Source organism: Prionailurus bengalensis, chromosome E3 (genome assembly GCF_016509475.1).
Source record: "Prionailurus bengalensis isolate Pbe53 chromosome E3, Fcat_Pben_1.1_paternal_pri, whole genome shotgun sequence".
Taxonomy (NCBI): domain Eukaryota; kingdom Metazoa; phylum Chordata; class Mammalia; order Carnivora; family Felidae; genus Prionailurus; species Prionailurus bengalensis.
The window spans coordinates 16506835-16534003 of NC_057357.1; the positions used below are offsets into that span (position 1 = coordinate 16506835).

A 27169-nucleotide genomic window follows, 5' to 3' on the forward strand; every position below is an offset into this window, starting at 1 on the left:
GTTTAGAGGACCACATGGCTCAGAGCTGGTTTCATGGGCTTCCACATCTCTGTCCACCTGTGGCCTGATGCAGCCCAGTTATGGGACTTCTGTGGGAGAAGACAGGAAATGGCTGGGGGGTCACAGGGATAAAGGGGATGAGGACTTGCTTCCAAGGAGCTCTCAGTTGGGTAGGGAAGAAGACCCAGAACTCAAAACTACAGTGCTCCCAATTTAGGGAAAGACTACTAGATGCATCTATAGGATCCAGTGCGACCACAGAGCTGGATATCTGGGTCATCTGGGAATCTCCCTGACATTGATGACATTGATGATGCTTGGCTAGAATACCAATGAATAAATGGGAAATAGTGAGACAGTGGAGGAAGGGCATTCCAAGCACAAGAAAGAGCATTTAAGAAGGATTGAATCAGCCTAATACATTCTAGGAACTGCAAGTGATTCCAGTCTGTTGGTTTCTGTGATCTACAGGACCAAGACCCAATTGTTTCTCTTGACATTCAAAGCCTTTCGTAATCTTGCCCCAACCTACTTCCCACCGCTCCTGCCCACCCCACTCCTGTCCCTTTGTTATAGCCACTCTGACCGCTTCCTGTTCTCCAGGCAGGCTATTCACATTCTGGCCTCCCAGGCTTTGCCCAGGCTACTCTCGTTGCAGGGAAAATTCTAATCCTCTTCTTTGGGGAGCTAACTCTCCTCTTCCAAGACCCAACTCAGGGGACATCACCAGAAGCCATTGCAGGGCAGAAGTTGGATGCTGTGCCACCAGCGCCTAGAACCCAGCTTGTCGTTTCTGTTAAATAGTTGATCAGATCAAGGAAATCTTCCCTGAGTACCCCAAGTAGACACCCTTTCCACGCTGCCTTAAATGCTCCCAGAACACCTGTCCAAGCTTTGTCAGGGCTTCTTGAGGCAGGTATCGTATCTTTTTCTTTAGGGTCTAACTCTACCTGGCCCAAACGAGTTGAGGTGCCAGGCACGTGTTTGTTGAATGAATGAATGATCGGGCAGGCCTTTTCACCTTATGTATCCTGTGAGCCCGCTAGGCCTAGCCCACTGTCTCCAACGCCTGGCACAGTTTGTTGCCCTCAGCGCTGTCGCTCGGGCACCACCCTCACTGCCCCTACCCCGCCCTGGGGGCCGCTCTACCCTAAGCCACTCCAGAGAAGGCTCCGCCCACAGCCGGTGTTGGAGGGTGGAGGCAACGCCCACCTCGCCAGGCCGCCTGGGATTGGTGCGGCCGCCGCCAGGAGGCGGGCAAGGGACGGGCAGGGGCTGACGCTCCTTGGGCCAGAAAACCCCCGCCAGGTGGCTGGCTAGAGGGTGACCGCGCGGCCAGGAGGTGGTGAGTGCCGGGCAGGCGGGACGGGAGGGACGCGCGCGGCGGGCGGAGCGGAGGACGCCGAGGACCGTGAGGCGCGCCCTAGGCACTGCCCACGTCCGCCTCCCCAGGGCTGCGTTGGGTCCAGCGCCGCGCCGGAGCCCAGAGCCCGCCCCGCCCGAGGGACTCCACCCAGGGGTCGGAGGAGGTCGTCAGTCCTGGCTTGTCTTCCAGACCCGGACGACCGAGGCTCCTGAACGACGAGGAACCGCCCAACATGGCATCGGAGGTGAGTGGGACCTCGGGGACCCAGGTCCTCCGAGTCTCCGAACGAGGGGGAGGGGCGCTCTGAGATCCAGCCAGGGCCCTGACCTGCACACGGGATTTCCCCATGCCGGACGCGCCGCCGGCCACCCTGCCGGTAATTGTCTCCTCTGGCTCCAGGCGGTGGGTTCCTCCTGGAGCACTTGCTAGAGCCTGGGAAAGATCTTTGCGCGGACTTCTACTCTCCCCCTCCCCGCTCCCCAGGGGCCTGTGTGGCATTCACCAACCCACACTGCTAGCGAAGGTGGCCTTGGCCTGACAGCGCTTCCGGCGAGGGGGCAAGAAAGGAGCTGCCCACTGATTCAGCCTCCTCACCTCTTCATTCCTGCTTTCCCGATGTCCTTCTGTCAGTCCCCACCCTGCGCCCCTTCTCCTGTTGTAGCACTTGTCATTAGGTGGCAGAGTCCACATGACTCTGGCTTGTGGAAAGAACCAGGAGGTAGGGGACCATGCCCTGTGGCCCCAGTGGCCCCAGTGCCTGGTGGCTTCCTGTCTCACTGGCCTCTCTTCTTTAGAGCCAGGGGGCTCCTGGGTTCTCTTCCTGACCACTGAGTGGCAGGAGTCCTAGGTACAGGTTCTTTTCCTTGGGCCTCAGTTGATTTATCTGGCAAATGGGAATAATAATAGATTTCCGCCTCCCTCTGTAAGGTACTGGATCATGAGGTCATTGTTTTGAACCCTTCCGGTGAAAGGGGCTGTTGGCTTGATGCCAATGAAGGAACCTGGAGTCTGGGAAACCAGAGATCTAGGTTCCAGTCCTTTTTGGTCCTCATTAGCTAACAAGTCACTTCCTCTCTCTAGGCCTCAGTTTGTCCATTTGAATAGACTGGATAAGAATGCCTGCCCTGCTAGTTTCTGGATCAGGGCTTGCACTTTGGAGGCAAACAAATTTGGTTTCTGAAGCAGTCACTTGATCTCCCAGGGTAACAGGGCCCACTTGATAGGAGGGTGTAATAGCATATGTAGAATGCCTAGCACAGGGCCAAGTTGTTGGACTATAGTAGGTGCTCAATAAATGGTGGCTAATGATACAGTAACAACAGGTTATTTCCCTTGTGCATTCTTTTTTTTTTTTTTAAACGTTTCATTTTATTTTTTTGAGAGACAGGGTACGAGCAGGGGAGGGGCAGAGAGAGACGGAGACACAAAATCCAAAGCAGGCTCCAGGCTCTGAACTGTCAGCACAGAGCCTGATGCGGGGCTTGAACCCATGAACATGAGATCATGACCTGAGCCGAAGCTCAACTGACTGAGCCACCAGGGGCCCCTCCCTTGTGCATTCTAAATTGGCTGTTGCTCATTCATTCCAACCCCAAGCAGTCCTGCTCCAAAGGTATCACTCTGGCCCTGATGTGTTCTAGCTTAGAGGAGTGCTCTCTCCCCGCACATTAGACACCCACCCCCTCCCCACCACCCCCACCCCACCCCCCACCCCCGTCTTCAGAGCCCAAATGATGGCACCTCATTCTGACCTCCATCTGGGGTCTTTTTAAGCCTGCCAGTGGGGTAGGAGCTTGGCCCCAATACAGAGTGGGCTGCCTTCAGGAGACCAGAGCATCAGGTGACTTTTGCTGGCCCCAGGCCGTCCTGTGGGTTGGTACTAATTGGTTTGGCTGCAGCCCCACTTGTTAAGTAGTTGTTATTACTAACAACCCAGGCAGGGAGTCCAGAGGCCTGCTGGAAGAGGCAGTGCCAGGTTCCCGGCTGAGGGGGGTGGGCTGGCTCTCCATCCTGGCTGGTTGGCCCTGGCCTGCTGGCCCCACTAGTCAGGACAGGGACCCACGTGGTGCTTTGTGGAGATCTAGGCTTGGAGGGTAAGGGATGGATCTGGCTCAAAAGGTTGAGGGGGGTGGAGGCTGCTGCTGCAGGTCAGAGTCCTCTGGCAGCCAAGGCTGCTGGGCAGTGAGGAGGTCATCTCACAGTCTGGGGCCAGAGCACAGTGGAGGCCCCCATGGTGCACACAAGAACCAGGAGTGGCTCTAAAGCGCCGCCTGGCTCTAGCGGCCCTCAGCCCCTCCCTTACTAAGAGAGGTTACTGAGTGCCAGGCACTGTGCTATGTATGAGCTTAGTAAATTTAATCTAATGAAATACTCACAAGTCTATCAGGTAGGTACTACTCTTGACTTTATATTATAGAGCGGTAATCCCAAGGCTTAGAGAGGTTGTATAACATGCCCACAATCAGGTGGCTGGGAGAGGTCCTGGACGTTGCAGGGGGACAGAGGAGGACATAGGTCCCCAGAGGCCATTATAAACTCCCCCTCCACAGGAAAGTTGGCAGAGAAGTGACATGCCTACCTGCACCCAGGCAACACTCTCCTAATCCTTGGCATTTTGGGAGCTAAGGCAGCTCCCCATGTGTTCTGTACCCCTTCCCCATCTGTCATATGCTGTGGCCTATGCCCTCTTTCAAAACAGAGGTGTCTCTGTCCCACCCCTCTGCCCTTGGCTCCCGGAGGGACAGAAGGTCAGCTAGTGACCTTCTAGAAAGCCAATGATAACAAATGTGTCAGAGGTGCTCTCCAAGGGAGTGGTGGGGGTTGGGATCTTAGGCCCCACCCCAAGCTGTGGTAAAGAGATGCTGGTCGTTTGAGCCTGATGGGGCCCCTCAGGTGCTTCTTGCCTGTCCCTGCCACAAAAGTTCAGGGTATCAGGGCTATCAGAGCAGCCCTGGTGGAATGTGGGGTTTAGAGCCTGCATTCTGCTGCAGATAGCTGGGCCACAGTCCTGGCCCTACCGCCCCCAGCAAGGGCAAGCCGTGTAACTGCTCTGTGCCTTGCTTTTCCCCTTGTTTCCCCAAGGATACACTTGGTACCTGCTTCAGAGAGTTTCCGTCCGCGCATGCCAAGCAATTAAAGTTATGCCTGGAACACAGTGAGAATGCACTACATGTTAGCCAGGATTCTTATCGTTAGCGCTGGAATATCAGCTGGATTCAGACTCTGGACTCCAGAGTGACTTCTCCCCTTGGTCAGTGACAAAAGGTCCCAGAAACTCTGCTGTGGTCTCAGGGTGTCTTGTACCCTGCCATCATTTCCTTAGCGAAGTGTCACATGGTAGGAAAGAACCCTAAGTTCAGTGTCCAGCCACATTCACACACTGACTCCCTGAGTGACTTCAGGCAAGTTCCCGATCCTCTCTGAGCCTCAGTTTCCTTGTCTGTCCAGCGAGAATAACCCTGCCTGCTGGTTCCCACTGCCATCAGACTTCATAACTCTCCTGCAGGCCCTTTGTGAGAGTCACTGTCCTCAAGGGTGGGGAGGACACTAACTGCTCCTGCTCTCCTGGCCAGAGCGGGAAGCTATGGGGTGGCCGGTTTGTGGGAGCAGTGGACCCCATCATGGAGAAGTTCAACTCATCTATTGCCTATGACCGGCACCTGTGGGAGGTGGATGTGCAGGGCAGCAAGGCCTACAGCCGGGGCCTGGAAAAGGCGGGGCTCCTCACCAAGGCTGAGATGGACCAGATACTCCATGGACTTGACAAGGTACTCTCTCCACCCTAAGGGCCACCCTAGAGCTCCTCCCTGTGGTCCCAGGCCCCTACCAAGTCCCGAGCACAGGTTACAGTGCTCTCCATGCATGTCATTTCCTGTGATTAAATGTCGAGGTGCCCTTTAAACTGTCTCTCTTCATCCTTTAATGCCCGTGGCTCATGGGGGAGGGATGGCTGGGCCTGAGCTGCTCCCTTGGGGGCGGTGACTGCACCCCCTGTGGAACACTCACTGTTCCTGTGGAGCACCCCCAGGACTCAGCTCCTATACAGAGACAGTCAGTGATCAGAGTGGGAGTGCAAGCAACCAGGGATGGGGCCCTTTGACTGTGGATGCCTGGCCCCTGGGATCATTGCCATCTGCTACAGGTGGCTGAGGAGTGGGCTCAGGGCACCTTCAAACTCAGCCCCAATGATGAAGATATTCACACGGCCAATGAGCGGCGTCTGAAGGTACGACCCCCTCAGGTCCCCCTGGCCTCCCCTCTTCACCTGGCCCTTAGTCACTTGGAGCATAAGCGCCATCATTCTGTTCCTTTCATCACTGGCAGAGTGCAGGCCAGACCCCAGAACAGGCGACCTGGGCAGAGACGGCAGGGACCAGGAGTAGGGAGGGAGGAACCAGGGCGTGCCTGGGCTGACCCCACTGGGCCACGAGCAGGCAGACCCTGACCCCATGCCTCCCTCCACCCCCAGGAGCTCATCGGTGAGACTGCAGGGAAGCTGCACACGGGACGAAGTCGGAATGACCAGGTGCTGCTAGCTCTTCTGCCCCATGCCCCATGCCTTCCCAATCTTGGGGGACCCAGGAGGCAGATTTGGGGCTCAGCAGTGGTCTGGTTCCCCAGCGAAGCAACACATCTGTCTCCCTGAGTGCTGCCTTCTCCTCCCCACAGGTGGTCACAGACCTCAGGCTGTGGATGCGACAGAACTGCTCTAAACTTTCCGCCCTCCTCTGGGAGCTCATCAGAACTATGGTGGATCGGGCAGAGGCGTGAGTCTCCCATGGACACCCAGGTGGCAGAGAGGGGCATGAGGGCAGCCGGGGGCTCCTCTCCCCTAAGACAGGCAGATCTAGGTGGCAGAGGTGAAGAGGGTCGGAGAGCCTGGGGTTCATGGGCATCTTGGAACTCCTAGACTAAGTGAGGCAAGCAGCCAGGAATGGGGGCATTTCTTGCTCTTTGCTACTCCCATGCCAGCCAAGCTCAGCAGGCAGGGTGAGCTCACCCTTTGTGGCTTCATAAGCAGGAGGCTAAGCCACTAGGCAGGTGCCCTGAAGCCCGAGGAAGGGGGCTGGCTGTGCCTGGGGCAGCCACGGTCACTCTTTAGCCTGCCTATGCCCTATGTCCCCATTCCACCCCCCATCCCCAAAGCTGCTTCCCAATGGCCTCATCCCAAGCTTTGGCTTCTGTGGCCTCATGTCTTTGGCGCTGGCTTTGTTCCTTGCAGACCTGGCTACTTTGCTGCCGAGAAGTCCCTACCTGGTGTCAGAGATAGGGTTAACCCTTCCTCTTTCCCAGCTCCCTGTGACCTCTTTTTCACACACCTTACCACCTGGGGGAAAACAAGGGCATAAGAACTGTCACCCTGGGGGAGCTGGGAGAAATAGGGAGTGACTGCTAATGACTACAAGGTTTCTTCTTTGGGATGATGAAAATGTTCTAAAGTTGATGTGGTTGATGAGTGTAGCTAAGGTGTACAGTTTAAATGGGTGAATTGTGTGTGAATTATATCTCAGTAAAGCTGCTTATTAAAAACAAAAATAAGCCAGAACTGTGTGCCCCTGCCTTACCCACTTTAAAGTGCCCCTGGCTCTTCTAGAGTCCTTGGGAGCTACTTGAGTGCGCACAAACATGACTCCCCGCCACGTAGTACCCACCATGTGTCTCCTCCTTTGCTTTCACCTCTGCTCAGCGCTGAAGACTTAATCACCTTTGGTCCTAGCCAAAGTCCTACTCCTGGGAGGCCCCATGGCACTGGCCTAGTCCTTGGATCGCCCCACTTCTGGCTGCCTCTTTTATGATGCGTTTGTCCCCAGGAGATCCCTTGGTTTCTTGTGCAGGCAGATCCTTGGTAGGCTTGCCCTGCTTTTCCTTGTAGGGGCCAGGCCTGCAGGGTCCCAGGTGTCACAGGCAGTCCTTTCCTGAACTTCCTGAGCCCCTCAGGCCCTGCCTTATTCTTCCCCCACAGGGAACGTGACGTCCTCTTCCCGGGGTATACACACCTGCAGAGGGCTCAGCCCATTCGCTGGAGCCATTGGATCCTGAGGTGGGTGGGTCGGGGGGGCATCATGGAGGGGCTGTGATGGAAAGGAGGGCCCAGGATGCCCTGACCCTCTTGCCCCCTGCCTTCCTACAGCCATGCCGTGGCACTGACCAGAGACTCTGAGAGGCTGTTGGAGGTACAGAAGCGAGTCAACGTCCTGCCCCTGGGGAGGTGAGTGAGGCCCCAGTGCTCTGAGGGCCTAGTTGGGGGTAGTGGTTGGTATGTCACATGGTCCCTGGGGATCCACAGAAGAGGAGGGACCAGGAAAGACAGAGGAGAACAGAAAGTCTTCCCTGTCCAGGGTTCTTCCTCTGTGGAAGGGAGGGAACCCTGCATGGAACCCCACCCCCCAGCTCTCTCTAAGATGAGGACAACCAGGCTAGTGAGTATGTCAGAGCTTAACCTCCAGGCTAGTGAGTATGTCAGAGCTTAACCTCCAGAGAGGTTCCGGAGAGCCATCCAGCTGCCCACAGCCCACCATTTCCCCGCCGTGGGGACAAGTGTTCTGTCACCCGTACTGACTCGGTGGCAGCCCTGACAATCAGGGCTTGGCTCTGGGTGTGCAAGTGTGTATGTGCCAGGGCCTGCCTGCCAGGAGCCCTGGTCACCTGGAATCGCCTATTTTTGCAGTGGGGCCATTGCAGGCAACCCTCTGGGCGTGGACCGTGAGCTGCTCCAAGCAGGTGAGGTGCCCTGCCCCTCCTCCCCAGGGAGATCCCCCTCAGCACCTGCCAGGTCCCACACACACTTGGAGAGGGCAGGAGTCTGGTTGAAAACTGCATTTATTACCTATGGACACTGAGGCTAGAGAGGCCAGAGAAGGCCTGTGGCCAGGGTGCATTGTGCTGGGGAGTCTCAGGGCTCTTGCTTCCTTCTTGCGACCCAACCCCCATATCCTGCCCCTCCCTACTCTCCTCCCTGAAAGGGTCTTAAGGAGGGGGTGGCTGGGCAACCTGGTTTGGGGTAGAGGAGGCCCCTTCTTTCCCTCCAGCCCAGCCCTATTGCCTTCCTCATTTCCCTGTCCTCCAGAACTGAACTTTGGGGCCATCACTCTCAACAGCATGGATGCCACCAGTGAGCGAGACTTTGTGGGTGAGTCCTGGGGGCCAGCCCGCTTGTCCCCTGGGGCCACTCCCCTGCACTGTGCTCTAATTTGTCCTCTAGCCTCCTCCCACCCCAAGTTTGGTCCCACCTGGGGATTCTCCAGACTGAGCGAGGAACAAGAGAGGCCTGGTGACCAGAAGGCCTGCTCTCCCTTTCTCCCCACAAGCTGAGTTCCTGTTCTGGGCTTCACTGTGCATGACCCACCTCAGCAGGATGGCTGAGGATCTCATCCTCTATGGCACCAAGGAATTCAGCTTTGTGCAGCTCTCAGATGCCTATAGGTAAGTCCGGGCCCTGCCCTACCCCAGCTCTGCACCTGGCACACGGCTTCCCTCCTCCCCCTGCCACCCCCTGGGCACACCTGGACTGCGTGCTGCTGGACATCCCCTGATCCAGACAGCACACCAGCCGAGAGGCAGGGGAGCCCTCTCAGCCTCAGCATCTCTGTCCCCAGCACCGGAAGCAGCCTGATGCCCCAGAAGAAAAACCCAGACAGCTTGGAGCTGATCCGGAGCAAGGCGGGGCGCGTGTTTGGGCGGGTGAGCAGGGCAGGGAGTGGGGGCAAGGCTCTGGGCTGACCCGGAGGGTCCTGAGGTCCAGCCTCCTGCTTCTCACTCTTCCTTCAGTGTGCTGGGCTCCTGATGACACTCAAGGGACTTCCAAGCACCTACAACAAGGACCTACAGGTGGGAGGCTGGGGCTGTGGATGAGGGGCCCATCCACACACTGCACATACACTGTATCCCAGTTCTCAGGGCCCTGGCACATCCAGGCAGGGGTTCACAGAATTGCCACCTTCTGTCCTATGTACCCAGCCCTTGACTGCCCTTGAGAGCTCTCTCCTCCCTGCTGGTGTGGGTTGTACGAGGTGCTGAGTGTTCCCAGTGGAAGGCAGTGGGCATGCCTCGCTGGGGGACAAGGCTGCTGGGCTCTCACTTCCTGCCACGTGCCTCCCAGGAGGACAAGGAAGCCGTATTTGAAGTGTCAGACACCATGAGTGCCGTCCTCCAAGTGGCCACTGGCGTCATTTCTACACTGCAGGCAAGCCACCCCCCCTCTTCCCTCGGCCCCTACACTCTGGGATGGGCATGCCAGGAGGCCATCCTGAGAGGAGATGAGAGTTGATGTGTCCAGAAGATCTGAGGCAGGGGGGAGGTGGGTATGTGTTTGTTCCTGCCCCTGGGAACACTGAAGTGACGAAAGATGCTAGCTACAGTAGAATGGAACTGGGTTAGACTCCAGGGGTCCCATCAACTGGCCTGACCAGATTTCTTTTTTCATCACTTACTATGGGAAATTTCAGGATGTGCAGTTGAGAGAACGTATCATGAACCCCTATGGACTAACATGCAGCTTCAACAATAATCAACTCATGGCTTGCTTTTGCTTTGGCTATCTTTACCCACTACCCACCACCTCATTATTTTTAAGCAAATCCCCATCATATAATTTCATTCTTAAATAGTTTAGGATGTGTCTCAAAGCCGTGTTTCTCAAACTGTAGTCCTGGGACCAGCAGCCTCAGCAGCACCTGAGAATGTAATAGAAATGCAATCCTAGGTCCCACCCCAGACCTCCTGGATTCGAGACTCTGGGGGTAGGGCCCAGTGATTTATACATCCCCCTGGTGTATTCTGGTTCTGATGTGTGCTAAAGCTAAGGACTCCAAAAAAGGGCCGGCAACCCCTAGTAGCACACTGAAACATTATCAATAGTGATGACAAAATGGCTCAAGCAGAGAGGGCAGAGTAGGCTGGATCAGAGTGGATCTGCCCAAGGCTGGGGACATCCTGGCTAATGGGGGTGGTGGTAGGCCGTGGGCCTGGGGCTGGCAGCTTCGCCACCCAGGGTCCCCAGGACTCACCACCGCCACCACTGGCGTCTCCCAGATTCACCGTGAGAACATGGCACGGGCTCTTAGTCCTGACATGCTGGCCACTGACCTCGCCTACTATCTGGTCCGCAAAGGGGTAAGTGTGGAGTGGCAGGGGTGGGCGTGGGGCCAGGAGATGGGGGTGTTGCCCAGGCTGGGGCTGGGGGTCGTGGGGGAGGACATGGACAGAACAGGGAGCAGAGGAAGGCCGAGTCAGTGCGGCCCTCGCCCTGGCTCCCCCAGATGCCATTCCGCCAGGCCCACGAGGCCTCTGGGAAAGCTGTGTTCATGGCAGAGACCAAGGGGGTGGCCCTCAACCAGCTGTCGCTGAAGGAGCTGCAGACCATCAGGTACAGCCCCCTTCCCTCTGCTGCCTCCCAGGAGGTGGGCCTGGGCCCCTGAGGCCCCCGGTGGCCCAGCTGGGCCCTGGCCCATCTCCTCCTCCTTCCCCCAGCCCTCTGTTTTCAGGCGATGTGAGCCATGTGTGGGACTACGGCCACAGTGTGGAACAGTATGCTGCCCTGGGTGGCACGGCACGTGCCAGTGTCGACTGGCAGATCGGCCAGGTGCGAGCACTGCTGCGGGCCCAGCAGGCCTAGAGCCCTCCCCACCCTGCTCCCAAATAAAGTGGGCCCAAGAGGAGACTGCTGCTCGTGTCCTGCCTAGCCTATCTCCCTCAGCAGCGGGCTTCCAGGGGTCTGCTGAGCGAGTAGCAGGGGCCATCAAGATAGTGGAGAAAATAGGCAGGGATGACAGAGTCATGGGTGGGGAAGGAGGAGAGGGGATTGTCCTCATTAGAGCCCCTACCCTGCTTGGGCCCCACACCCTTCACCGCAGGGCAACACAGTGACCTCCCGTCTAGGGTGTCTTGGGAGGTTTGGCCTCCTTGGAACCTTGGTGGCACCTGATGGGCTTGGTTAACTCAGTCCTTGTTCATTATCCTTCCTTCCAGTGTCCCCCAGGCTCCCCTGCTCACATTCTCCCCGTGCTCACCGACCCTTTCCTGAACAATCAGGCATGATTACAGGGTGTCCTGTGTTCTCGTGGGGGGAATGATGTATTTGGTGGTAAAATCAGTCATCCAGGTAGCGTGTGATGCCACGCACTAGGTGAGCTTCATACACAGGTGAAGATGTCTCCTTCACCCTAGAGAGTAATGTACAGATAAACTCCCAGCACTGACCATGAGGTGAGGGCCACAGATAGGAGGAGCCTGCCCTGTGTTGCAGTCAAAGATTTACATTTGGTCTGCAAAGGGCCTGAGGCCAGGCCTGGCACACAGTAGATGTTCAATAGCAGTGAGTCCCCAGAGCCGGCAGAGATCTGACCAAAATCCTGGTAAGAAATATCTAAAATTTATGTTTTATTAAGAACAAAGCTAAACTGAAGGAAGAATGAATAAGCCCTCCCACGTGTTTCCACGAGCAATGGAAACACGGTAAACTAAAGAACCAAAACTCCAGCAGTGGGGACACAACACCAAATTCCAAAAAAGGCCAAAGCCATGGGTCACAGAATGTTCTAGAATAGTGGCTCTGGAAGTGTGGTTTCTCCTCCCCACCTCCGCATCATCTGGGGATTTGTTTAAAAATGCAGACTTTCAGGGGTGCCTGGGTGGCTCAGTCGATTGAGCGTCTGACTTCAGCTTAGGTCATGATCTCGTGGTTTGTGAGTTCAAGCCCTGCGGTGGGCTCTGTGCTGTCAGCTCAGAGCCTGGAGCCTGCTTCAGATTGTGTCTCCTTCCTCTGCCCCTCCCCCCTCTTCTTTCTCAAAAAAGAAAAAAAAAAACAAAAAAATTTTTAAATGCAGACTTTCAGGCCTTAATGAAACCTATTAAATCGGATTCTGTGTGAGGCCCAGCTGTTTTCATAAGGCCTTCAGGTGATTCTGATGTGCGTTCAACTTTGAAAATCACTGGTCTCTAGAATCTTGTTACCCAGAGTTGCTACAGACCAGCACCTCACCTGGGTCCCAACCTGACCTGATTCAGAGTCTGCATTTTATTTTATTTCATTTATTTTTTAAATGTTAACTTATTGGAGCTCCTGGGTGGCTCAGTAGGTTAAGCGGCTGACTCCGGCTCAGGTCACGATCTCACGGTCCGTGAGTTCGAGCCCTGCGTCAGGCTCTGTGCTGACAGCTCAGAGCCTGGAGCCTGTTTCAGATTCTGTTCTGAACCCTCCCCTGTTCATGCTCTGTCTCTCTGTCTCAAAAATAAATAAAAATGTTTAAAAAAATTAAATGTTATCTTATTTATTTTGAGAGAGAGAGAGAATCCCAAGCAGGCTCCACACCGTCAGCACAGAGCCTCATGTGGGGCTCGATGTCACGAAGCCTGGGATGATGACCTGAGACGAAATCAAGAGTCAGCTGCTTAACCGAATGAGCCACCCAGGAGCCCCAGAATCTGCATTTTAACAAACTCACCAGATGCTTGTTGCACATGCTAGAGTCAAAGTGCTGATCCAGAGAATGCCTAAAATCTAGTCTCAGAAATGAAGGGATTTATGTCCATCAAACAGCAGATAGGATTAAAATAGTAATTATAATACATCCTGCCATACCACCTCCAACAGTGGGGCACACCCCAATCTAAAGTGGGAGCTTTACGTTCAGACACTCCTATTAAAAGTTTCTCCTTAACTGGAACCAGCCTTCCACATGTGAGCCTAGACACATGCGGTCCAACTTGACCAGAAAGAAGGAGTCTCTCCTGTCTCAGGGAGAACAAGAATTTGTGTAACTTTTCTCCAGACTGTCCATACGTGGTTGAGTTATGCCCTGTGTCTGCCTCTTTCTATTCTGGCACCAACTGGCTATTTACACCAAAGCTCAGTGTGACCTTGTATTGGGTTCCTATTGCTGCTGTAACAGATTACCCCATACAGTGGCATAAAACAACATAAACATTTATCTTACACTTTGTGAGGTCAGAGTCTGAAATGGGTTCTACTGAGACAAAATCAAGGGTCAGCAGGGCTATGCTTTTTTTTTTTCAGAGGTTCTAAAGAAGAATCTTTTCTTGTAGTTTTCAGTTTCTAAAAACCATCTGTGTTCCTTGGCTTTGTGGCCCTTTCCTTCCATCTTCAAGGCCAGCAGCATAACTGCCATCTCTAACTCTGACCCTCTGCTTCCTTTGTTGCATCTTCTGACTGACCTCTCTGCCTCCCTTTTATAAAGACCCTTGTGATTTTACTGGATCCATCTGGATAAACCAAGATCATTGCTTCATCTCAAGATCCTTAATCACATCTGCAGAGTCCCTTTTACCATGTTAGGTGACATATTTTGGGGATTATGACACTGGGGATTCATTCAGTCTACTACATTTTGTTGTCTGGCTCTCAAGGATTAATGTCCATCCCACATGCAAAACATTCATTCACTCCATTCTATGTTCCCCCAAAGTCTCAACCCCTTAGAGCCTCAATGCAAGTTCTAAATCTTATCAGCTCAGAAGTCTCATATCTCATTACCTAAGTCATCTAAATTAGATACGGTGAGACTCTGGGTCTGATCCATCCTGGGGCAAAATTCCTCTCTATCCATGAATCTGTGAATCTCTTATGATTGTGGTTTGGATTAGAGTTCACACATACAAATTCAAGAAACAAATAATCTAATCCCAGAATATAACGCTTCTTTAAGCACAAGATAATACTTAGAGGCATTTCAATTTGAAAAGGAAGAAAATGGAAGGGAAAAAGGAATCACTAGTTCCAAGCAACTTTGAAATCCAACCCAGAACACTCCATTAGGTTTCAAGGCCTGTGAATATACATTTTCCCTGGTCTCTGAAAGTACGGTGTTCCTATGAAACTTTTCATAAGCCAAAATGCTATAAAGTGATAAAGCAATTACCATTAATTTATATGGAAAACTTTTGATCATTCCCAGGCCCCCAAAAATAACCTCTCCTAGGCTGTTCTGATACCTTACCACATATCTTGCTACTGGATGCCCAAAATAAATCAAGGCAAAGCACAGATGCTCATAGACACAGCTCAAAGCTATGGCGGCTCGATGCTGAGATGCTGAGTGTAGTTGTCGGGGAAGGAGCTTGGTGATGCCCACTCTCACTGCTCTGGGTACGTGCTACCTCTGTAATGGCTCACAGCAAAACAAAATGCTAATTTTGCTTTTTTTTTTTTTGTCTTCTTGAAAGCAAAAATCTTTGGATTTCTTTTGGTTAGTGAAAACAGGTACTAATGTAGGTCTTCCATAAAAGAGAAGTTGGATACAGGGGTGCCCGGGTGACTCGGTTAAGCTTCTGACTCTTGATCTCAGCTCAGGTCACCATCTCACAGTTCTTGAGTTTGAGCCCCGAGTCAGGCTCTGTGCTGACAGTGAGGAGCCTGCGTGGGATTCTCTGTCTCCTTCTCTCCCTGCCCTTCCTTCCCCCAATCGCTCTCTCCCTCAAAAGAAATAAACTTAAAAGTGAAGTGGCATAAGGCAAACTTCTGAAAAGCAGGGGATCCCTGTAATCCTCTCTGTCCTTAAGCTCTGTGCCCTGGGCCTGTACCACCACCTGCGGAATGACCGTTCCTTTTTCTTGAAGGGTAGCGCATCTTTACCATTGAGTAACGTGTAAATATATGACCCTGTTTCCTGTTTGAGGAAAATCAGAAAGCCTTCCTTAATTTCCTTTTCTCTCTTTTCCTTTTAGGCCTCGCTAGCAGTGTTTTTGCTGATGTAACATTCTCAAGAGCTTTGTCTATGTCAGGGGAGTTCACTTCATGAGACAAGGGATTTCTCTACAGATCTTTCCTAGATAATCACATCTCTATTCCTGACTTCTGCTGAGATATCTGAGGGGATCTGGGAATCTGCCAGATCTCTTCAAAGAGCACTCTTAACACCAGAGTGCTCTGGTCTTTTGATCTCCAGGCACTAGCAAAAGGTTCAGCCACACTGTAGGTTTTCTCCCTAAAGCATGCTTGCCTGACAGTGAATCTTCTAATTTCAGAATCTTTTGCAATCTAGATAGACTGAGAATTTCCCAAATTATCAAGTTCCTTTTTGCTTAACAGTTCTTTTTTTTTTTTTTAAGGTTATTTATTTTGAGAAATTGTGAGCAGGGGAGGGGCAGAGAGAGAGGGAGAGAAAGAATCCCAAATAGACTTTACACTGTCAGTGCAGAGCCCAGTGCAGGCCTTGAACTCACAGACCATGAGATCATGATCTGAGCTGAAGTCGGCTGCTTAACCCACTGAGCCACCCAGGTGCCCCTGCTTAACAGTTCTTACCTCAATTTATCTCTCTTGCATTCTATACTCTTAGCTTCCAGGAATGCTGAGAAAGCAAGTTCCTTGCAAAAGGGAAAGAGGTTGTCTTACTGGCTCTTACGCTAAACTTTAATCATCCCTTGTGGATTGGGGCAGGCCCCACATCACTGAGACTGTTGTCTTCTGAACAAAATCCAGGTCTACAAGGAAGAAAAGAGGGGAGCAATGGCCGTGGGTTTAGCAGCCACTGATGTCCAGAACATATGATTACTGTTCTTTTGAACCAAGATTGCATTGACATCTACCACAAAGCAGGTAGACTCAAAGTCAAAACTCCAGAGTTATGTTCTACATGAGCACTGTGGAACTATGTCTCCTCCTGTATTCTGTAATTATTTGAAAAAGTACAAACTAAAATTTTCCCTTGTAGAATTCATCCAAAGTTGGCTTGGTTCTCTGACTCCTGCAAGTTTGATCAGGATTTTATCTATTTTTCTCCTCTGAAATCACCAATAAAAATGATGAAGAAAGTAATGCAGATGACTGAAGCCCTATGGCATATAATCTGAGAACTTTTTCCAGCTTACTTTTTTTAAATGTTTATTTGTTCTTGAGAGAGAGAGAGAGAAAGTTCAAGCAGTAGCAGCAGAGACAGAGGGAGATAGAGAGAATCCCAAGCAGGTTCTATGCTGTCAGCACAAAGCCCAACACGGGCCTCTATCCCACAAACTGTGAGATCAGTAATGCTGTCATCTGTTCTAGATTTTTCAAATATCTTACTGAAATCCAGATAGCCTTTGTTAGAGCATTCCCTCACCCAGGTCTAAAAGGGATTAAGAACGTTATCAAAAATTCTGATAAAAAACTTTATCAAAAAGGGAGATGAAGTTATTTTTATAGGATTTGTATTTAGGTGAAACTATATTGGGTCCCAGTATCTATCAATTCTTTTTCTTTTTTCTTTAAAAAATTATTTAATGTTTATTTTTGAGAGAGAGACAGAGCGCAAGTGGGGGAGGGACAGAGAGAGAGGGAGACACAGAATCTGAAGCAGGCTCCAGGCTCTGGGCTGTCAGCACAAAGCCCAATGCAGGGCTCGAACTCAAGCTGTGAGATCATGACCTGAGCTGAATGCTTAACCGACTGAGCCATCCAGGTTCCCCTATCAATTCTTTTTCTAAATGCACATTGTCCACTCCTTTTACTCATTCATTCCTTTATTTTTTTAAATAATAGCACTATTGAGTTATAATTCACATGCCATGAGACACACTTTTAAAGTGTTCGGTTTAATGGCTTTTAGTATGTTGGTAGAGTTGTGCAATAATCACCATAATCAATTTTAGAACATTTCATCACCTCAAAAGGAAGCCCACCAGAAACTTTTGTGCTTCAAAGGAAATGAAAAGACATTCATAAATGGGAGAAAATATTTGTAAATCATATACCTGACAAGGGTCTAGTATCCAGAATATAAAATGAACTTCTACAACTCAACAATAAGTTGAATTTTATTTTAATTTTATCTATTTGAATTAAAAATGGGCAAAGTATCTGAAGAGATATTTCTCCAAAGGAGATACAAAAATGGCCAATAAGCACACTAAGCAATATTGAACATCATTAATCATTAGGGAAATACAAATCAAAACCAAAATGAAAGATCACTTCATGTGCACTAGGATGTGAGTTACTTTTTGTATTTAGTATTAAGGAAAAGGTCCAACTTCATTCTTTCCCATATGGAAATCTATGTGTCTGAGCACCATTTGTTGAAAAGACAGTTCATACCCAATTGAATTATCTTGGTACGCTGGTCAAAAAATAGTTGACCAGGGGTGGCTGGGTGGCTCAGTCAGTTAAACGTCTGATGCGGGCTATGATCTCAGTTTGTGGGACTGAACCCCTTGTCGGGCTCTGTGCTGACAGCGTGGAGCCTGCTTGGGATTCTCTCTGCCCTTCCCCCACTCGCGTGCACTCTCCCTCTCTACCTCAAAAATAAATAAATAAAAACTTAAAGACAGTTGACCAATACAGGGGATGAATTGTATGATATGTGAATTATACCTCAAAAAAAACTGACACCCCTCCAAAATAATCAACTATTATTTCTAACAAATAAGTATTGTATGGAAACCAATTTGACAATAAATTCATATTTAAAAAAATAAGTATTTTCTACATGGACCAGATATTGCACTCAATGCTTTAAGTTTATTTAGAGCTTGTGGAACTCATCTTCTTCCCTTTCTCGAAAATTTTCTGTTTCTTCCAGTCTCACCAGCATCCTGCTATCAGCCACCACATCACCCACAGAAATTCTACAAACTCACCTTGTTCTCAGTAACACCAATCTCTTACCAACTCCTGTTGCATCTGAATGTGCAAGATTGGGCCTAAAAGCTTAGCCAAATGTTCAGTTTTTCACTTATTTTTGCTCAACTTTCCCTCCCCTCCCCATGGCACCTAGACCAAAGCTTTCACACCTTCTTCAACCTCCTAACCTGATCTGAGCATTTCCCCCAGGCCCCTGGAAACCATTAATCTACTTTCTATCTTTATTGGCTTGTCTACTGAATATTTCATATACATGGAATCATATCATATGTGGCTTTTTGTGCCTGTCTTTTTTCACTTAGCATAATGTTTTCAAGGTTCATCCACATTGTAGCATCTATCAGAATTTCATTCCTTTTGATGGCTGAATAATACTCAATTTTATGATATACAACATTTTGTTTAACCATTAATGATAAACATATGGGTTGTTTCCACCCTTTGGCCATTATGAATAGTGCCACTGAGAACATTCATGTACGGGGTATCTGGGTGGCTCAGCCAGTTAAGCATCCAACTTCAGCTCAGGTCATGATTACATGGTTTGTGGCTTTGAGCCCCACATTGGACTCTGTGTTAACAGCTCAGAGCCTGCTTCAGATTCTGTGTCTTCCTCTCTCTCTCCCTCCCCCACCCCTGCTTAAGTTCTGTCTGTCTCTCAAAAATAAATAAACATTAAAAAAAATTTTTTTTAAAAAGAACATTCATGCACAAGTTTAACAAAAGCCTCTTAATAACTAAATCCCTCAGTCCTTATCCTACTTGACCTCTCTGAGATTCTAGACAGTGTTGACCATTCCTTCAAGAAATCCCTCCTTTTTAAATTAAATATAATATGTCACAGTTCTGAAAGTAATATTAACATATTAAAAGGATTATACACTATGACCAAGAAAGATTTCCCCTAGAAGGCAAGGATGGTTCAACATACAAAAATTAATCAGTGTGATATACCACATTAACTGAATGAAGGAAAGAAACCCCATATGATTATTTCAATAGATTCAGAGAAAGCACTTGAAAAAACTCAACAAACTAGAAATAGAAGGAAACTACCTCAACATAATACAAGCCATATATGAAAAACCTACAGCAAACATCATATGCAGAGGTAAAAGGATGGAAAGCTTTCCCTCTAAGATCAGGAGCAAGAAAAGGATGCCCACTTCTTCAACATAATCCTAGAAGTCCTAACTAGAGTCATCAGGCAGGAAAAAGAAATAAAGAGCTTCCAAATTGGAAAAGAAGACATAAAATTATTTCTATTCACAGACAATATTGCCATATATGCAGAAGATCCTAAAGATTTCATTAAAAAACTATTAGAACTTGGGGTGCCTGGGTGGCTTAGTCGGTTAAGCGTCCGACTTTGGCTCAGGTCATGATCTCACGGTCCGTGAGTTCGAGCCCCGTGTCGGGCTCTGTGCTGACAGCTCAGAGCCTGGAGCCTGCTTCAGATTCTGTGTCTCCCTCTCTCTCTGACCCTCCCCCATTCATGCTCTGTCTCTCTCTGTCTCAAAAATAAATAAACATTAAAAAAAATGAAAAAAAACTATTAGAACTAATAAATGCAGGAAATTAGCAAGATATGAGGTAACACACAAATACCAACTGCAGTCCTACACACTAACACTGAACCATCCAAAAAATAAATTAAGAAAATTTTATTTACAACAGCATCAAAAAGAATAAAATACATATGAATTAACTTAACCAAAGAGGTGAAAGATTTATACAATTATAACTACAAAACACTGCTGAAAGAAATTGAAGAAGACATTATAAAATGGAATGACATCCCAAGTTCATGGACACTTAGTGATCTACATGTTTAATGCAATTTTTAAGTCGAAATCCAAATCGTGTTTTTAGAAAAATAGGAAAACTCATCCTAAAATGCGTATGGAATCATAAGAGACCCCAAATAACCAAGACAATTGTGGGGGGGAAAAAGTTGGGGTCTCATCTTTCCTGATTTCAAAACCTACAGCAAAGCTATAGTAGTCAAACCAGTGTGAGGACACCTGGGTGGCTCAGTCAGTTAAGCATCCAACTTCAGCTCATGATCTCACCATTGTGGGTTCAAGACCCATGTTGGGCTCTGTGCTGACAGCTCGAAGCCTGGATCCTGCTTCAGATTCTATGTCTCCCTGTCTCTCTGCTCCTCCCCTGCTCATACTCTCTCTCAAAAATAAAAAAAAACATTAAAAAAAAAAAACGGTGTGATAGTGGCATAAAGACAGACATATAGAGTAACAGAACAGAGTTCAGAAACAAACTCTCACATATATGGCCCAACGATTTTCAAAAAGGTGCCAAAACCATTCAGTGGGGAAAGATAGTCTTCACCAAATGGTGCTGAGAAAACTGAATATCCATGTGCAAAAGAATGAAATTGGACCCTTACTGAATAGCATGTACAGAATGAACTAAAATGGATCTATGACCTAAATATAAGACCCAGAACCCTTGGAAGAAAACACAGGGTAAAAGCTACAGGACATTGGATTTGGCAATGATTTCTTGGATATGATGCCAAAGGGAAAAAAATAGATTGACTTAATAAAAATTTAAGAATTTTGTGCACCAAAAGACACTAGCAACAGAGTAAAAAGCAACCCACAGAATGGGAGAAAATATTTGCAAATCATGTATCTGTTAAGAAAATAATATCCAGAGGCTATAGTTAACTCCAATTCAACCACAAGAAAACAAACAGCCTGATTCAAAAATGGGCAAAGTCCTTGAACAGACATTTATCCAAGTAAGATATACAAATGGCCAATAAGCACATAAAAACATGTTTAGTATCACTAATCAATAGGGAAATGCAAATCAAAACTACAATGAGGTGGGGGGCACTTGGGTGGCTCAGTCTATTAAGCATCCGACTCTGGATTTCAGCTCAAGTCGTGGTCTCACAGTTTGTGAGATCAAGCCCATGTTGGGCTCTGTGCTGAACTTTCTTGGGATTCTCTCTCTCCCTCTCTTTCTGCCCCTCCCCAACTCGTGTGCATGTCCATGTACATGTGCTCTTCCTCTCTATCTCTCAAAAATAAATAAATAATCATTTAAAAAAACCTGCAATTGAATATCACCTCACACCCAGTAGGATGGCTACTATCAAAACCTATAAAATAGCTAGTGTTGACAATAATGTGGAAAAGTTGAAGGCACTTCGGTACTGTTGGTGGGAATGTAGAAGGACATTAGTCACTGGATTTAGGGCCCATCCTAATCCAATATGACCTCATCTTAACTAATTATATCTGTAAAGACCCTGTGTCCAAATAGAGCCATTGCTATGGGTTAAATTGTGTCACCCCCAAAAAAATTGAGGAGAAAAATCATTGAAGCAAAAAGTTGGTTCTTTGAAAAGGTCGACAATATTGATACACTTTCAGCAAGACTATCCTAGTCTGGTCAGGTTGTTAGAACAAAACACCACAGAGTGGATAGCTTATATAAAACAAGTCTGTTTCTCATAGCTCTGAAGATTGGATGTTCAAGATCAGGGTGGGGCGCCTGGGTGGCTCAGTCGGTTAAGCGTCCGACTTCAGCCAGGTCACGATCTCGCGGTCCGTGAGTTCGAGCCCCGCGTCGGGCTCTGGGCTGATGGCTCAGAGCCTGGAGCCTGTTTCCGATTCTGTGTCTCCCTCTCTCTCTGCCCCTCCCCCATTCATGCTCTGTCTCTCTCTGTCCCAAAAATAAATAAACGTTGAAAAAAATTAAAAAAAAAAAAAAAAAAAGATCAGGGTGCCAGCATGGTCAGATGAGGGCCCTCTTCTGGGTCACAGGTTTTTCATTGTATCCTTGCATGGTAGAAGGGGTGAGGTTGCTTTCTGAAGCCTCTTATATAAGGGCTCTAATCTCATGAATAAAGACTCTGCCCTCATGACCTAATCACCCCCAAAGGCCCCACCTCCTAATACCATCACATTGAGCATTAGGATTTACCATATGAATTTTGAGGGAACACAAATCTTTAGACCATGGCATAGACTTACACAGAAAAACAAGATATAAGTAACTAAGATCAGAAGTGAAAATGGGAACATTATTACTAAGCTTATAGAGATAAAAAGGATTATAAGAGAATACTATAAACAGTTGTGCACCAACAAATTAAATAACCTAGAAGACATGGACAAATTCCTTGATACATGCAAATGACCTGAAGTGACTCAAGAAGAAATGGGAAATCTGAACACACCTATAGCAAAAGATTGAATCAGTAACCAAAAAGCTCCCAACAAAGAAAAGTCCAGCACCAGATGGCTTCACAGGTGAATTCTACCAAATATTTAAAGAATTAACACCAATCTTTCTCAAATTCTTCCAAAAAATTGAAGAGGAGGAGATAGTTCCTAACTCACCCCATGAGGTCAGCATTACCCTGATGAAGACATCACAAGAAAAGAAGATTACAGATCAATGTCCCTTATGAATATAGATGCAAAGATTCTTGACAAGATATTAGCAAATTGAATCCAACAACACATTAAGAGAATTATTCACCACGACCAAGTAAGATTTAGCCCAGAAATGCAAGGGTGTGATTCATCGTAAGAAAATCAATCAATGTGATACATCACATTAATAGAATGAAGACAAAAGCATATGATCATCTTAATTGGAGCAGAAAAGGCATTTGACAATATCCAACATTGTTTTATGATAAAAACTCTCAGAAAAATTATGTTTGCTTTGACAAGTAAAATTGGAATGATATAGGGAAGCTAAACATGGCCCCTGTGCAAGGATAGCACGCAAATTTGTGAAGCGTTCCATATTTTTGTCAACTATACTTTGATTAAAAAAAAAAAAACTCTCGGGACACCTAGGTGGCTCAGTCGGTTAAGTGTCCAACTTCAGCTCAGGTCATGATCTCATGGTTTGTGGGTTCAAGCCCCACATTGGGCTGTGTGCTGACAGCTCAGAGCCTTTAGCCTGCTTCAGATTGTGTTTCCCTCTCTCTCTGCCCTCCCCTGTTTGCACTCTGTTTCTCTCTCTCTCAAAAATAAATAAACATTAAAAAAAAAAACACCTCTCAGGTGGGGCGCCTGGGTGGCTCAGTCAGTTGAGTGTTCGACTCTTGATTTCATCTCTGGTCATGATCCCAGGTTCTGGGATTGAGCCCGGCATCAGGCTCTGTGCTGAGTGTGGAGCCTGCTTGAGATTTTCTCTCTCTCTCTCTCTCTCTCTCTCTCCCTTTGTCTCTATCTCTTCCCCTTGGCTCCTCCCCTGCTCACATGTGCATACGTGCACACTCCCTCTCTCTCAAATCAAATTATAAATAAATAAATAAATAACTCAAAAGTAGGAATAAAGGGAAATTTCCTAAACATAATAAAAGGCACGTATTTATTTATACAATTACGATAATCTTTTTTATCGGTATCATAATACATTGGCTTATTAATAATTAGGGCGTTCTGCATATACAATATCTCATTATGGACAAGAAATTTTTAATGTTGATTATTTTCTAGATAAAGAGCATTTATGAAAAACCCACAGTAAACATCATATTCACAGACTGAAAGCCTTTCCCTTAAGATAAGGAACAAGACAAGGATGCCTGCTTTTACTGCTGCTATTCAATATTGTAGCCAGTGCAATTAGATAAGAGAAAGAAATAAAAGACCTCCAAACTGGAAAGAGATAAAACTATGTCTGTTCATGGATGGCAGGATTCTGTATTTAGAAAATCCCAAAGAATCCACGAGAAAGCTGCTAGAGTGATAGTGTGTTACACCAACCCTAGAAAACTAATACAGTCACATTCTGAAGTTCTGGGTGAACATGAATTTGAAGTGGGGAGAGGCACATTCAACCCACTACACTGGGCTTTCAGATTCCTTTACTGACATTTATTCTTCTATTCCTTTTTTTTTTAAGTTTGTTTATTTATTTAAAGAGAGTGAGCGGGGGATGGGCAGAGAGAGAGAGAGAGAGAGAGAGAGAGAGAGAGAGAGAATACCAAGCAGGCTCCTCACTGTCAGTGCAGAGCCCAATGTGGGGCTCGATCAAAACAATGAATGAGATCATGATCTGAGCCAAGACCAGAAATCTGATGCTTAATTGACTGAGCCACCCAGGTGCCCCTATTCTTCCATTTCTAATCTGAAGATCACTTTCCCAGACAGCTGAGGTGGAAATAAGACAAGCTGCAGGCAGCCAGTCACTATGTTCTTGTTCCAAACACAACTTCAAAGCCTCTTATGATCACGTTAGCCTGTTTTTGTGTTTCCCCCTCTTGTCTTCTTATTGTAAACCAGGTCTCCACACGGCACTGGACCTGTTTGCCTTGTTTTCTGTTTCCTATCTGCTCCAGTTCAGCCAGAATGACTCCCCCTCCCCCACTCATTTGACAGTACCCAGTAGAATTTGGATTTTGAGGTTTCCAGAGCCACCCTCCTCCTTAGAGCATCTACTGAACTCCATGAGTTCAGCCACTCACTTCTGGATCATGTCTTAGAGTTGTATGCTTCCTGCCCAATATTCGAGACTAGGGATTGTCATTTTTGCTAAGGAAAGGGACTGTTGTGGGAGCAGGGACCTGGTTGATCTTCCCTAAAGGTGAAATCAGGAGTGGATCAGTTTGACAAGCTCCCTCCTCAGGGTCAGGACCCAAGCAGAGCTTTCATTCGCTGCCTTAGCTGATGCCTGTCCTGTGGCTGACCTTGAAGAATGCCCTCTGCACCCTGAAGTACCCGATGGCTCCCCGAGCCAGGCTTGAGAGCTGGCCTGGGCTGTTGGCAACTGCTTCATCTTCAGTCCTTGCTCTGATAAATCCTCCCTCCTCCAGACAACGGGACATTCATCTCTTTTCTCTTACCCGTTTGAAAGTCCATCTCTGGGATGTCCTCAAGCATCCTTCCTATCGGCAGAGCAGCTCTGCAGTCTGGAAATGGGAGAGGAGGCAGCCCTGACCCATCTCCCAGACGTTTGCTCCTCAAAGGTGAACTCAGACCCCACAGCAGGCAGAGCCTGGAGATCAAGGGCCTGGATAGCGAGAACTTCAATACAAGTTCAAAACCTCCTCAGGGGCGCCTGGGTGGCGCAGTCGGTTAGACGTCCGACTTCAGCCAGGTCACGATCTCGCGGTCCGTGAGTTCGAGCCCCGCATCGGGCTCTGGGCTGATGGCTCGGAGCCTGGAGCCTGTTTCCGATTCTGTGTCTCCCTCTCTCTCTGCCCCTCCCCCGTTCATGCTCTGTCTCTCTCTGTCCCAAAAATAAATAAAAAACGTTGAAAAAAAATTAAAAAAAAAAACCACACCTCCTGACTCCCTGGGTTATTTTTTCCTCCTCTTCCTTTTGTTTCCCCTGGAGTGAACTCTTAAAGAAAAACCAAAACAAAACAAAAAACGCCTCTGGGCATTTTTTTTAGGGAAGGGAGGAGAAAATGTGATTCCATATTTTCCGTAATGTTCTGCTAATCTTGAAAAAAATGTATAAAGTGACAGACCTAAAACCACTGATTTCGTATTCTCGATTCACAAAGCAGGATTATAATATAGACACATTTATTTTCAAACATTAAGAGGCAAAAGCCCAGGGGTGCCTGGGTGGCTCAGTTGGTTAAGCATCCGACTTTGGCTCAGGTCATGATCTCACAGTTCGTGAGTTCAAGCCCCACACTGGGCTCTCTGTTGTCAAGGTATACCTGCTTCAGATCCTCTGTCTTTGTCTCTCTGCCCCTCACCCACTGTCTCTCTCTAAAAAATAAATAAGTATTTTTTTAAAAAGATGCAAAAGACCACATATTATATAATTCAACTTACATAAAACATCTGGAATAGACAAATCTATACAAAATCTAGACAAAAAATAGATTAATGGTTGCTTAGGACTGGATGGGAGGGATAGAAGGATAGAAAGCAAAGAGCACAGAGTTTCCTTTTGAGGTGATGAAAATGTTCCAAACTTGATTGCAATGATGGCCACACACATCTGTGAATATACCAAAAATTATTGCATTGTATACTGTAAATGAATGATGTGGTGTTTGAATTCTATTTCAATAAAGCTGTTAAAAAAAATAAACATCAGGGGATGCATGGGTGGTTCAGTTAAGCATCCGACTCTTGATTTCAGCTCAGGTCATGATCTCACGGTTCATGAGATCAAGCTCCACGCTGGGCTCTGTGCTGATAGCTCTCTTTGCTGAATCCACTGCAAGAATGGGGACCATTTATCACTAGCCAGACTGTCCACATTCCAGAAATGTTATCACTCTGAAAGACCAGGTATTGTGAAAGCCCAGAGGAATCCTGTGGAGGGACCTCATCACTTTAGAAATCAGCCTCCTTGGAAAGAAAAGCAAGAGATTCTGGGTTGACAAAGAGAAACTGGTGACAGTTCACACAGTCTGTAGTCAAATATAGCACATGATCAAGGGTGTTCCACTGGGTTTCCATTAGGAGGAGGTCTGTGTGTGCTCACTTCCCCCATTTATATCTGTATTCAGGAGGGTGGGTCTCTTGTTGAAATCTGATTTTTCGTGAATGAAAAAAATCAATCTGCTGGGTAAGTGAGGCCCGGTATTACTTGTTCAGTATCTCAAGCCCAGAAAGTTACTGGCATTGAACTTGTACCAAACTCAGCTTCTTTGATTCAGCAAGCTACAACAGTTAATCAATCACAGGCTATCAGAAAAATTTTAGATGTTATCTGTCTCTTAGAAAGGAACTGATTGGTGGGCTGATGAAAAGATCTGAGGTCATTCAGCTACAGAAACAAGAAGTTGCCAAATGAGTCCCAGGACCTATTTGAGATAATGTTTAAATGCAATAAAATTTATCTATTGGGAGCACAATAGGAAGTCTCAGACTTGTGCTCTGATCAGCTGAGTATCCTGTGACTTGCTTATTAAATTCAAAGCTGTGACCATACAATCTTTGCAGGGACATTTTGTGTTGCTGCACTCGACCACGAAGGGAAAGCATTAGTATTTTCTGTCTTAGACATCAGAAAGTCCTTTGGATGTAGGGTAATTTGGGAAAAGGAGTGAATGTGCCATCAACAATGGTAAATGTAGTTTTGGGTGTATTACCTTGAGTAAGTCATTTTACCTCTCTGAGCCTCTCTGAGTCATTTTATAGTCTTTCAGAGCCATAAGGACCCCTTAGCAGAATGCCTGCTCACAGGATTTCTATCGTTATTGTCATCAAGTGATAGGAATCCAGTGGGCACCCACACACACCTCACCTTTGCCCCAGTGA

At 47.8% G+C, this 27169-nt stretch overlaps 1 protein-coding gene, 1 non-coding gene and 1 pseudogene across 4 annotated transcripts; all 3 read left to right on the top strand.

The window, feature by feature from the left end:
- Positions 1-1239: 1239 nt before the first annotated feature.
- ASL (argininosuccinate lyase) lies at positions 1240-11022 on the top strand. Of its 3 annotated transcripts, none has more exons than XM_043559898.1 (17): positions 1240-1345; positions 1556-1610; positions 4939-5133; positions 5508-5591; positions 5835-5891; positions 6035-6132; positions 7329-7406; positions 7497-7574; positions 8034-8086; positions 8433-8495; positions 8674-8788; positions 8962-9046; positions 9134-9193; positions 9465-9548; positions 10397-10477; positions 10624-10730; positions 10835-11022. In XM_043559898.1, exons 2-17 carry the CDS (start codon positions 1599-1601, stop codon positions 10977-10979), a joined length of 1395 nt encoding a protein of 464 aa, XP_043415833.1. In that variant the 5' UTR covers positions 1240-1345; positions 1556-1598; the 3' UTR covers positions 10980-11022. The 3 variants fall into 3 exon arrangements, with proteins under 3 accessions (XP_043415833.1, XP_043415834.1, XP_043415832.1); XM_043559899.1 differs by having other exon boundaries at positions 1254-1345; positions 1453-1610; XM_043559897.1 differs by lacking the exon at positions 1240-1345 and having other exon boundaries at positions 1407-1610.
- A 10033-nt stretch (positions 11023-21055) lies between these two features.
- On the top strand, positions 21056-26967 carry LOC122472065 (annotated as a pseudogene).
- On the top strand, positions 22634-22739 carry LOC122472104. Its single transcript, XR_006294354.1, has one exon. It is a non-coding gene; the product is annotated as a U6 spliceosomal RNA (small nuclear RNA).
- Positions 26968-27169: the final 202 nt, after the last annotated feature.

Coding starts and splice junctions, on each gene's coding strand:
- ASL (XM_043559898.1), top strand. Junction 7,407..7,496: donor TGGAGCCATTGGATCCTGAG/GTGGGTGGGTCG, acceptor GCCTTCCTACAG/CCATGCCGTGGCACTGACCA. Junction 9,549..10,396: donor GCGTCATTTCTACACTGCAG/GCAAGCCACCCC, acceptor GGCGTCTCCCAG/ATTCACCGTGAGAACATGGC.